Here is a 13,236-nt window from a genome sequence, read left to right on the forward strand (position 1 = left end):
TTTCAATGAAAAAAAAATGTCCCTCGGCTCAAAAAAGCTTGAAAAACACTGGTATATGAAACTAAATTACTGGGAATCATAACTGATCCAAAAAATATATACATATATTATTTTCAGGCATTCACGGCGTATCTGGCCCCCGGGGATCTTGAGTTTGACACTGCAGGTGATAAATATTGTGGTGGTGGCGGCTGGACTGCAGTCGGAAGAAGAAGAGCGACGCCCCATTCGCGCAGGAGAGTGACGCCTCGTCTCGGCGGGAGACGATCTTCGCGAGCGGCGTTGTGTTTACAGGCAGACTGCAGACGGAGCGAAGGAGACAGTGCGCCTACCTGCGCCGTGGATTCATCTCGTCTGGCTTCCGTCAACGCGGTCTCGCTTGTCCGGACACTTGCAATATATAAATCCCGAAGAAGTGTGTTCCATCCACGATATTTCGCTGTCGTCGGCGATGCATTTCGGCCACAACAAGAAGAAGAAGGAGGCGGTGAGTCGGTGCACGATGAGCGGAGACGAGGGAGGCTGCGGTCTGAGAAGCACGCTCTGAATATTCCTCAAACAAACTCTTTTTTTTCTTTTTAGATTTTTTTTCCTCCAAAAATGTCAGCTGTGAAGATTTAGGATTACGTTCGTGCCGTTGTTCGCCCGGGACTATTTTTTTTTTTTTTTTTTTTGGGAGGATAGCGCACAGCAGCGTGCACGTTATGCAGACATGGAGCGTGAAGATGCGGATTACGGAGGAATCCCCGCCGCTTGTTTATTAGTCCGCACGGTTCCAGCGCCTTCGTCTACACCGGGCTTGTGAAGAGCGGAGCATGTGGACATTTTTATCCGAGCTTGGTTGTTAAAGCGCGGCTTTTTGGGCGAGCTAACCGCGCTAGCTTGTGTGCGCTAGCCATTAGCCTCATTAGCTAACAGCTACAAGGCGCTGGCCGAACATTTTTAAAGGCATCTTTTTTTTTCTTTTTTTTTTTTAAACCCCAACAAAGGGAGAAAAATAACCTGTTTCAACGGACCACGGCCGTGTTTGTTCACAGGCGTCGGGAGGATTTAAGTCCCCCAGGAATGTGGGCTCCGATGGAAGGAAGGAGCCGCTTGACCTTGTTTTGGGGTCTGATGCTGGCGGGGGCGTGCTGCCTCCGGCCCGCCGCCGCAGAGAGTAAGTCACGCCGCCGCTGCTCCACATGGACGTGCCTCCTTTTCTTCCTCTCCCCTGTTTTAATATTGACATCAAATGGGGTTTTAGCTGCTCAACACAGGAACAAATACTATTTTTATTTATTTTTTTATCTTAAAAAAAAAAAAAAAAAAAAAAAATATATATATATATATATATATATATATATATATATATATATATGGGGTGTGGGGAAAAATTGATTCGAATACAAATAATGGTTCTATCGTTGTGCGATTCAGAATCGATTCTCATTAAAAAAAAAAAAAAAAAATTACCCCAAAAAATTTTAATCAATCCAACACAGCAATACCATGACAATGGAATCCAATTCCAAAAAAACCAAACCTGACCCAGCAACACTCAGAACTGCAATAAACAGAGCAATTGAGAGGAGACACAAACACGACACAGAACAAACCAAAAGTAGTGAAACAAAAATGAATATTATCAACAACAGTATCGATATTAGTTATAATTTCAGCAGAGCAGTGATTAAAAATCCCTCATTGACATTATCATTAGACATTTATAAAAAATAAAAAAAAAGAACAATAGTGTCACCGTGGCTTACACTTGCATCGCATCTCATAAGTTTGACAACACACTGTGTCCAATGTTTTCACAAAGATAAAATAAGTCGTATTTTTGGTTCGTTTAATAGTTAAAATAAATTTACATTATTGCAATCAGTTGATAAAACATTGTCCTTTTAAGTATAAAAGCTTTTTTAAAAAAAAAAATCTACTACTCTGCTTGCATGTCAGCAGACTGGGGTAGATCCTGCTGAAATCCTATGTATCGAATGAATACAGAATCGTTTTGAATCGGAAAACTATTGTTTTTGAATCGAGAATCGCGTTGAATCGAAAAAAATCGATATATAATTGAATCGCGACCCCAGGAATCGATATTGAATCGTGGGACACCCAAAGATTCGCAGCCCTAATATATATATACAATATATATATTTATATATATATATATATATATATATATATATATATTAGCTCGGTTGGTAGAGTGGCCGTGCCAGCAACTTGAGGGTTGCAGGTTCGATTCCCGCTTCTGCCAACCTAGTCACTGCCGTTGTGTCCTTGGGCAAGACACTTTACCCACCTGCTCCCAGTGCCACCCACACTGGTTTGAATGTAACTTAGATATTGGGTGTCACTATGTAAAGCGCTTTGAGTCACTAGAGAAAAAGCGCTATATAAATATAATTCACTTCACACTTCACTAATATATATATATATATATATATATATATATATATATATATATATATATATATATATATATATTAATAGGGAAATCATAATACAGGTATGGAGAAACAGACACTTTTTTGTCCCCCCCCCAAAAATAAATAAATAAAACCAAAAAACAAAAATAAATGTAAAAAAATACGAAAAAATACTAAAAGTTGAATAATAACACTCCCTCCTGTGTTTGTACGGGTGCTTAAAGGCCTACTGAAATGAGATTTTCTTATTTAAACGGGGATAGCAGGTCCATTCTATGTGTCATACTTGATCATTTCGCGATATTGACATATTTTTGCTGAAAAGGATTTAGTAGAGAACATCGACGATAAAGTCCGCAACTTTTGGTCGCTAATAAAAAAGCCTTGCCTGTACCGGAAGTAGCAGACGATGACGTCGCCACAGTGAGGGCTCCTCTCATCCTCACATTGTTTATAATGTGAGCGTCCAGCAGCAAGAGCTATTCGGACCGAGAAAACGACAATTTCCCCATTAATTTGAGCGAGGATGAAAGATTTGTGGATGAGTATATTGATAGCGAAGGACTAGAAAAAAACAAATAAATAAAGTTTAAAAAAAAGGCGATCGCATTGGGTGTAATTCAGATGTTTTTAGACACATTTACTAGGATAATTCTGGGAAATCCTTTATCTTTCTATTGTGTTGCTAGTGTTTTAGTGAGTTAAATAGTACCTGATTGTCGGAGGGGTGTGTTAAAGCCTGTCTCTGAGGGAAGTCACGGCAGCTGCATGGACGGCGCAAGCTCCGCACATCTCCAGTAAGAGGGGAGTTTTTACACCGAAACCTGCCGGTTGACAAGTGGTCGGGATCCATGTTCGCTTGACCGCTCTGTTCCATAGTAAAGCTTCACCTCCAGGAATTTTAAACAAGGAAACACCTTGTGTTTGTGTGGCTAAAGGCTAAAGCTTCCCACCTCCATCTTTCTACTTCGACTTCTCCATCCATCCATTTACTACCGCTTATTCCCTTTTGGGGTCGCGGGGGGCGCTGGCGCCTATCTCAGCTACAATCGGGCGGAAGGCGGGGTACACCCTGGACAAGTCGCCCCCTCATCGCAGGACCAACACAGATAGACAGACAACATTCACACACTAGGGCCAATTTAGTGTTGCCAATCAACCTATCCCCAGGTGCATGTCTTTGGAGGTGGGAGGAAGCCGGAGTACCCGGAGGGAACCCACGCATTCACGGGGAGAACATGCAAACTCCACACAGAAAGATCCCGAGCTTGGGTTTGAACCCAGGATTGCAGGACCTTCGTATTGTGAGGCAGACGCACTAACCCCTCTTCCACCGTGAAGCCCTACTGTGACTTCTCCATTATTTATTTAATAAATTTCTACTTTGACTTCTCCATTATTAATTGAACAAATTGCAAAAGATTCAACAACACAGATGTCCAGAATTCTGTGTAATTGCGCGATGAAAAGAGACGACTTTTAGGCGCAAGTGGTGCTGCGCTAATATGTCCCCTCCAACACGAGACGTCACGCGCACGCGTCATCGTTCCGCGACGTTTTCAACAGAAAACTCTGCGGGAATTTTAAAATTGTAATTTAGTAAACTAAAGCGGCCGTATTGGCATGTGTTGCAATGTTAATATTTCATCATTGATATATAAACTATCAGACTGCGTGGTCGGTAGTAGTGGGTTTCAGTAGGCCTATAAAGGCCTGGATTTTAATGTTGTGTTTTCAAGGTTTTGAAAAATGCTTTAATTTTGGGTGAGGTGCCTGTGTGGTTACAGTTTCCGCCCTGAGATCGGTAGGTCGTGAGTTCAAACCCCGGCCGAGTCAGACCAAAGACTATAAAAATGGGACCCTTTACCCCACTGCTTGACACTCGGCATCAAGGGTTGGAATTGGGGGTTGGATCACCAAAAACGATTCCTGGGCGAGGCGACCGCTGCTGCTCACTGCTCCCCTCACCTCCCAGGGGATGATCAAGAGTGATGGGTCAAATGCAGAAAATAATTTCGCCACACCTAGTGTGTGTGTTACAATCGTTGGTACTTTAACTTTTTTAAACAGGGGCTAACTTTTTTAAACAGGGGCAGTATGGTTGAAGAGGGGTTAGTGCGTCTGCCTCACAATACGAAGGTCCTGGGTTCGATGCTGCGCTCGGGATCTTTCTGTGTGGAGTTTGCATTTTCTCTCCGTGACCGCGTGGGTTCCCTCCGGGTACTCCGGCTTCCTCCCACCGCCAAAGACATGCACCTGGGTATAGGTTGATTGGCAACACTAAATGGTCCTTAGTGTGTGAATATGAGTGTGAATGTTGTCCGTCTATCTGTGTTGGCCCTGCGATGAGGTGGCGACTTGTCCAGGTTGTACCCTGCCTACCGCCCGACTGTAGCTGAAAGACTCCAGCACCTCCACGCCACCCCTAAAAGGATAAGCTGTAGAAAATGGATGGATGGATGCTTGGAAATGTTCATAATATTTCTCGGCAGTCTGACTCAACAGGCTAATTATAAAATGAAAACAATAAAATAAGTTTCCTTAAAAATGACGGCTACGAAGCCACGCTGTTGTAACACGTGCTGAATGCGTAGTAGAGCTTTAACTTGCACTTACAAATGTAGCGACAAACTGTATTTAGTGACAGTGGTTTTCTGAAGTGTTCCTGAGCCGATGTGGTGATATCCTTTAAAGTTTGATGTCGGTTTTTGATTACAGTGCTGCCTGAGGGATCGAAGGTCACGGTTATTCAATGTTGGTTTCCGACTCGCGGCTAAAAGTCGTCTGCTTTAACCGCATAATTACACAGTATTTTGGACATCTGTGTTGCTGAATCTTTTGCAATATGTTCAATTAGTAATGGAGAAATCAAAGTAGAAAGATGGAGTTTGGAAGCTTTTAGCCTTTGGCCACACAAAGACATGGTGATTCCTTGTTTAAAATTCCCCGGAGGTGAAACTTTACTATAGATCAGAGCGGTCAAGCGAACATGTCAACCAGCAGTTTTCGGTGAGAAAATTGTGGTAAAAAGTCGCCTCTTACCGGATATCAGCTGAGCTTGCGCCGTCCATACAGCTGCCGTCGACTTCCCTCAGACACTGGCCTCAAGACACCCGTGGACACACCCCTCCGACTATCAGGTACTATTAAACTCATTAAAACACCAGCAACACAATAGAAAGATAAGGGATTTCCCAGAATTATCCTAGTAAATGTGTCCAAAAACATCTGAATCCGTCCCAATGCAATCGCCTTTTTTTTTTTTTTTAAACTTGATTTTATTTATTTTTTTCTAGTCCTTCGCTATCAATATCCTCAAACACAAATCTTTCATCCTCACTCAAATTAATGGGGAAATTGTCGTTTTCTCAGTCCGAATAGCTCTTACTGCTGGTGGCTCCCATTAAAAACAATGTGAATATGTGTGAAGCCCTGCAACTCGTGATGTCACGCGCACTAACTTCCTGTAAAGGCAGGGCTTTTCTATTAGCGACCAAAAGTTGGGAACTTTATCGTCGATGTTCTCTACTCAATCCTTTCAGCAAAAATATGTCAATATCGCGAAATGATCAAGTATGACACATAGAATGGACTTGCTATCCCCGTTTAAATAAGAAAATCTCCTTTCAGTAGGCCTTTAATAATTTCACACACAAGTCGCTCCGGAGTATATGTCGCACCCCCGGCCAAACTATGGAAAAATTTAGTAGTACGGTAGTTGAATAAGCTGAATATAGATGGATTAATCTTTACACCCCTAACCGATACGTTTTTTTCGGGGCTGCCACCAATTATTAGCAGTGAATGAGGCTGATAACCACATTTGTAGGCAATATTTATTATTTACAGTAAAAATTACATGTTGGCGTCAAAATGTAGAATTCTGTCACACTATTACAAACTCCAACACAAATCTTTGTGTACATGCCTGTAGCTTGTTTATTTAAAAAAAAAGTAAATAAAAACAAACAAAAAGTGAAATACATATGTCAAAAAATAAAAAGCTCCCTGAAGTTTTGTATAAATTTTAAAATAATTTGTATCCCTGCCTAACAGACAGGCCGATACAATATGAATCCCTAAATAACGTCAACTGTGATACATTAATAGTAATATTGCCAGGCCGTGAGCAGGCTTTTCACCGAGCAATATTACACTTTATTACACAACTGAAAAAGTTTTTAGGACATTGTCATGCAGTGGCACAAAGTACAAAACGTAACGTACAGATCATCAAAAGCATTATTTAAGGAGGAAAGACCATAGGTTACATGATTAACATCTTTATCAAGGCATGATGGTACCAGTGCACATATTGTATTATGCATTATTAGGCAGCCTACACATGCATGCACAAATACAAAATATTTTAGTGATACAAATCTCGCACATTCGTGCTTTGCTCTACTGACACACACTATTCTTTATCCGCTTTCTATGTCGCTGCAATAAAACTCGACGTAATTTAGTCGAAGTTCTTTAATCTCTCTCCCAATCAAACAAACATGCTTCTACTTCAACGGACTGTTTCCATATCCATATTTAGATTCACACACATGTAGGGGTGTAACGGTACACAAAAATTTCGGTTCGGTACGTACCTCGGCTTAGAGGTCACGGTTCGGTTAATTTTTGGTACAGTAAGAAATCAACAAAATATAAATGTTTTGGTTATTTATTTACCAAATTTTTAACATTGGGAACACTATAATATTTCTGCCCACGTTAATCCACATTAAACTGCCTCAAGTTGTTGCTTTGATTAAATAAAATGAAAAAAACTTTCTTCTACATATAAAAAGTTTAACATTAAACAGTTTCCATTTAAACTGTTTAATGTCAACTCATCATGCTTAATTTATTACAGCATTTGGGGAGCCTGTAGTTGACTTTTTTTATGTAAGTGTTGTATTTTTATCAACATGTGATAGCAGGGACCCTGCTATTCAAAACTAGGCTGCTACATTACTAATGATTCATGTAACTATAGCTGAAAAATAGTCCAATTGCAATAGGAGAGACTATTCATCCCTAAACACAATGGAGTTCAATGAAATAACAGACAGACAGGGCTTTGCTGCCCCTAAAACACGCACACGCCCGCACACACACACACACACACACACACACACACACACACACACACACACACACAGAAAAATGAGCTAACGTTACGCTAAAAGCTAATTAGCCTTCACCTCAAGCCTATACTGTGAGCGAGCTGAGCTGCAGTTTAAGTTTCTAGAAGGTCAACGGGCTCATAGTGATGTTTGTAATAGTTGTGACTGGGAAGTGTTTAGTATAATTTGGGTAGAGTCCGCTCTTCCCCTGCTAGACGAATATCTGCTCGACGCTAAAGCATTGACTACATCGTTCTGAAGTCTGAATATGCACTGCTGATTGGCTGTTACATCGCTCTGAATACGCACTGCTAATTGGCTTTGTATGTAACCAATCAGATGGTTGTGTGGGCAGGACAATGAGGCAGAGACAGAGGCAGAAAGCAGAGCAGCTTGTGAAGACTTCTGCTTCTGACCTTGTTCGGTACGCCCGCGTGCCGAACCGAAACCCCCGTACCGAAACGTTTCGATACAAATACACGTACCGTTACACCCTCACACACGTTGTGAGATACTACGAGCTAGCAAAAGTACTGCTTACCTCTTTATGAAGTTTTTACACCGTTACTAATAGTGTGATGTTACTGGTAGTTGTGAGACATAGAACAGTGGTTCTCAACCTTTTTTCAGCGATGTAGCCCCTGTGAAAATTTTTTTAAAGGCCTACTGAAACCCACTACTGCCCACCACGCAGTCTAATAGTTTATATATCAATGATGAAATATTAACATTGCAACACATGACAATACGGCCTTTTTAGTTTACTAAATTGCAATTTTAATTTCTGGGAGTTTCGTCTTGAAAAAGTCGTGTAATGATAACGTGTACGCAAGACGTCACGGGTTTTTAGGAAGTATGAGCGCTACGCATACACACAGCTAAATGTCGTCTGCTTTAACGGCATAATTACACAGTATTTTGGAGATCTGTGTTGCTGAATCTTTTGCAATTTGTTCAATTAATATTGGAGAAGTCAATGTAGCAAGATGGAGTTGGGAAGCTTTAGCCTTTAGCCACACAAACACAGGGTGATTCCTTGTTTAAAATTCCTGGAGGTGAAAATTTACTATGGATCAGAGCGCAGTCAAGCAAACATGAAACACGACCCAATGTCAACCAGCAGGTTTTGGTGAGAAAATTGTGGTTAAAAAGTCGCTTCTTACCGGAGAAAAGCTGAGCTTGCGCCGTCCATAGCTGTGTCGACTCCCCTGAGACACTGTGCGTCAAGACACCCGTGGATGTACACCTCCGACTATCAGGTACTATTTAACTCACTAAAACACTAGCAACACAATAGAAAGATAAGGAATTTCCCAGAATGATCCTACTAAATGGGTCTAAAAACATCGGAATCCGTCCCAATGCAATCACGTTTTTTTTTTAACTTTTTTTTTTTTCTTGTCCGTCGCTATCAATATCCTCCAACACGAATCTTTCATCCTCGCTCAAATTAATGGGGAAATTGTCATTTTCTCAGTCCGAATAGCACTTTTTGTTGGAGGCTCCCATTAAAAACAATGTGAATATGTGAGGAGCCATCAAACATGTGACGTCATCGTCTGCGGCTTCCGGTAGAGGCAGGGCTTTTGTCTTAGCACCGAAAGTTGCGAACTTTATCGTGGATGTTCTCTACTAAATCTTTTCAGCAAAAATATGGCAATATCACGAAATGATCAAGTATGACACACAGAATGGACCTGCTATCCTCGTTTAAATAAGAAAATCATTTTTCAGTAGGCCTTTAAATCAAGTATCGTATTTTTCGGACTTTAAGTCGCAGTTTTTTTCATAGTTTGGCCGGGGGTGCGACTTATACTTAGGAGCAACTTATGTGTGAAATTATTAACACATTACCGTAAAATATCAAATATTATTTAGCTCATTCACTTAAGAGACTACACGTCTAAGATTTCATCGGATTCAGCAAATAGGAGTGACAGATTGTTTGGTAAACATATAGCATGTTCTATATGTTATAGTTATTTGAATGACTCTTACCATAATATGTTACGTTAACATAGCAGGCACCTTCTCAGTTGGTTATTTATGCGTCATATGACGTACACTTATTCAGCCTGTTGTTCACTATTCTTTATTTATTTTAAATTGCCTTTCAAATTTCTATTCTTGGTGTTGGGTTTTATCAAATAAATTTCCCCCAAAAATGCGACTTATACTCCAGTGCGACTTATATATGTTTTGTTCCTTCTTTATTATGCATTTTCTGCAGGTGCAACTTATACTCTGAAAAATACGGCAGTAAGAATCGATTTGAATCGAGAATCGTGTTGAATCCATTCTGAATTGAATAGTCCCACCAAAGAATTGTAATCTAATCAATTTGTGAGGTTCCCAAAGATTCCCACCTCTATTAATCCCAGTTAAAGATAAAACGTTTTCAACGTGGTTCTGCCTTCGGAACTTCCAGGTTACATTCTTCTCTCTTTAGGCTTTTTTTTGGAGGAAATTGTCAGACAAAAGAAGCCATAAAAAATTTAAATTTTCCTTTAAAAGTTAACTTTTGTGTTCCGCTCTATCTGCGGCTTCCAGTGTTAATTTTGTTGACGAAAAATTTTCGTCATAGTTATAGTCAACAACCTTTTTTTTCTGACTAAAACGAGACAATAACTAAATGCAAAATAATTTACGTGGACTAAGACGATGACGAGGTGTATTGACATATTCGTCAACGAATAAAAACGAAACGAAAATGTCTGCCAGAGACGAGATCCAATCGGAACTCATTTCGTTAGGAAGAGGCGGGAGGAGTTGGGAAGAGAACCAATCAGAGCGACGTGGTAAGGAAGTTACGTAAACGTAGTTTGCGTTTGAGACTGACCCGGGAATGCGCTGCAGAAGACAACATGTCAACGCCGGGGAGGAAGAGGAGAGAGGACATATGGGGAAATTTTATATTTGACGTCAAAGATAACAAGACGCAGTGTAAGAAATGCAGCGCGAGGATTACGGGGAAAAACACAACAAACTTGAAGCGACATTTACAGTCCAATCACCCCGAAATCCACACACAGGTAAGCATTTTCCACAACATAAAACTGACTCGACGTTATCCCGTTTATTACACGGCTTACTCGTGAAATACTAGATTTGAGACAGGATTTTCATCAAAATACGACTTGTATCGGTGATTTTTCCGCTGTTTTGCTTTGCCTTTCCAGAAATTGAAGGGAAAGTTTACATATTACCCTTTACTAAATCTACTGTAGTTTTCGTCGACTATAATCTTATGATATTTCGTCAACTAAAACTAAACTAAAACCAAAACAGTTTAAATAGCTAAATTATGACTAAAACCAAATTGCATTTTAGTCAAAAGACTACGACTAAAACTAAATCAAATTTTGCTGTCAAAATTAACACTGGCGGCTTCCTATCGTCGTCCCTTTTTAGGGTTCGAGCCTTACATTTGAGGCGTGTAGACGTTGCCGGAGTGGTCAGTGCACACTCCCATGTACAGTAGATCTTCTATCGCATGGCCATGAATTTTTTTTTTAAGCGACGCGATGGTGAGTCAATGGAGAAAGCCGGTCAGGCGGCGGGGATTTGAACCACTTTGTTGATTCTGACTCACAATGTGGTGAAAGCGGGGATCTGCAAAAAAACGTGGAAGGTATCCGTAATCGTAGCGCGGGAGCCGAGTGGGAGAAGGAAAAAAAAAAAGTGTAGAAATGAAAAGGTAGCTCATTGAGTCAAGCCCAGACTTGGCTTGCAATATATTATTGTTGATTTGAAACGGGGAATAGGATGCTGTATAAATCACACACAAATCAAAAGTGACTGGATAGCACTGCCAAATTAGCATGCATGTTATGTAATATTATAATCATATTTCACCTGAACAACCACATACTGATGTGCCTGCTACAATCAGCACACAACACAGGGCAGCTGCTAATATGCTACAATTATATTCCAGACCGTGTTAAGCACACACTTAAAGGCCTACTGAAACCCACTACTACCGACCACACAGTCTGATAATTTATATATCAATGATGAAATATTAACATTGCAACACATGCCAATACGGCCGGTTTAGTTTACTAAATTGCAATTAAAAATTTCCCGCCAAGTATCCTGTTGAAAACGTTGCGGAATGATGACGCGTGCGCGTGACGTCACGGGTTGTAGCGGACATATTCTTCCAGCACCGATCCCAGCTAAAAGTCTTCTGCTTTAATCGCATAATTACACAGTATTCTGGACATCTGTGTTGCTGAACCTTTTTCAATGTGTTCAATTAATAATGGAGACGTCAAAGAAGAAAGATGTTGGTGGAAAGCGGTGTATTGCGGCCGGCTGTAGCAACACAAACACAGCCGGTGTTTCTTTGTTTACATTCCCTAAAGATGATGGTGAAGCTTTAATACGCAACAGAGCGGTCAAGCGAACATGGTTCTCTACCACATGTCAACCGGTGGGTTTCGGTCAGAAAATGGTGGTGATAAGTCGGCTCTTACCGTAGACATGAGCGGAGCTTGTGTCGTTCCTCCTGCAGCTGTCAAAGAGGCAGCTGCGACTCTCTTGCCTCCTCCGGGGCTTCCCTCAGAGACACTGGCGGTCACCACACCCGTGGCCACACCCCTCCGACTTTCAGATATGACTATATAATCCATATAATCTCACAACCAAGCGGTATAGCTCGGTTGGTAGAGCGGCCGTGCCAGCAACTTGAGGGTTCCAGGTTCAATCCCCGCTTCCGCCATCCTAGTCACTGCCGTTGTGTCCTTGGGCAAGACACTTTACCCACCTGCTCCCAGTGCCACCCACTCTGGTTTAAATGTAACTTAGATATTGGTTTTCACTATGTAAAGCGCTTTGAGTCACTAGAGAAAAAGCGCTATATAAATATAATTCACTTCACTTCACTAAAACACTAGTAACACAATAAGCAGATAAGGGATTTTCCAGAATTATCCTAGTAAATGTGTCTAATAACATCTGAATTGCTCCCACGGTCCTCTCTTTTTTTTTTCTTTTTTTTTTTTCTAGTCCTTCACTCTCACTATCCTCATCCACGAATCTTTCATCCTCGTTCAAATTAATGGGGAAATCGTCGCTTTCTCGGTCCGAATCGCTCTCGCTGCTGGTGGCCATGATTGTAAACAATATGAGGATGTGAAGAGCCATACAACCAGTGACGTCACGCACACATCGTCTGTTACTTCCGGTACAGGCAAGGCTTTTTTATTAGCGACCAAAAGTTGAGAACTTTATCGTCGATGTTCTCTACTAAATCCTTTCAGCAAAAATATGGCAATACCGCAAAATGATCAAGTATGACACATAGAATGGACCTACTATCCTCGTTTAAATAAGAAAATCTCATTTCAGTAGGCCTTAAACACCTTATTTTGACATTTAAAAGGGGAACTGCACTTTTTTGGAACGTTTCTAATCATTCACAATCCTCACGAGAGACAAGAACACATGTCTTATTTTCTACCTCGTAAATAAATGTACTGTATTTTCCAGACTATAAAATGGATTTAAAAATCCTTTCTTTTTTTCCCCAAAACTCGACAGTGCGCCTTATAAGCCGGTGCAACAAATGTACGGAATAATTCTAGTTTTTCTTACCGGCCTCGAAGCAATTTTATTTGGTACATGGTGTAATGATAAGTGTGACCAGTAGATGGTAGTCAAACATAAAAGATAGGTGTAGACTGCAA

General features: G+C 40.8%; 1 protein-coding gene across 4 annotated transcripts in view; it reads left to right on the forward strand.

The window, feature by feature from the left end:
• Window positions 1–213: 213 nt before the first annotated feature.
• LOC133535973 (insulin-like growth factor 1 receptor) overlaps window positions 214–13,236 on the forward strand; it is a 203,526-nt gene continuing 190,503 nt past the window's right edge. For 3 of the 4 annotated variants that reach the window (XM_061876091.1, XM_061876107.1, XM_061876116.1), the window contains exon 1: window positions 214–1,159. In XM_061876091.1, coding sequence (XP_061732075.1) covers window positions 1,066–1,159 — 94 coding nt within the window. In that variant the 5' untranslated portion in view covers window positions 214–1,065. The remainder of the gene's footprint in view (window positions 1,160–13,236) is intronic. The other variant, XM_061876098.1, reaches the window with a different exon arrangement.

This window comes from Nerophis ophidion, linkage group LG02, assembly GCF_033978795.1.
Source record: "Nerophis ophidion isolate RoL-2023_Sa linkage group LG02, RoL_Noph_v1.0, whole genome shotgun sequence".
NCBI lineage: Eukaryota > Metazoa > Chordata > Actinopteri > Syngnathiformes > Syngnathidae > Nerophis > Nerophis ophidion.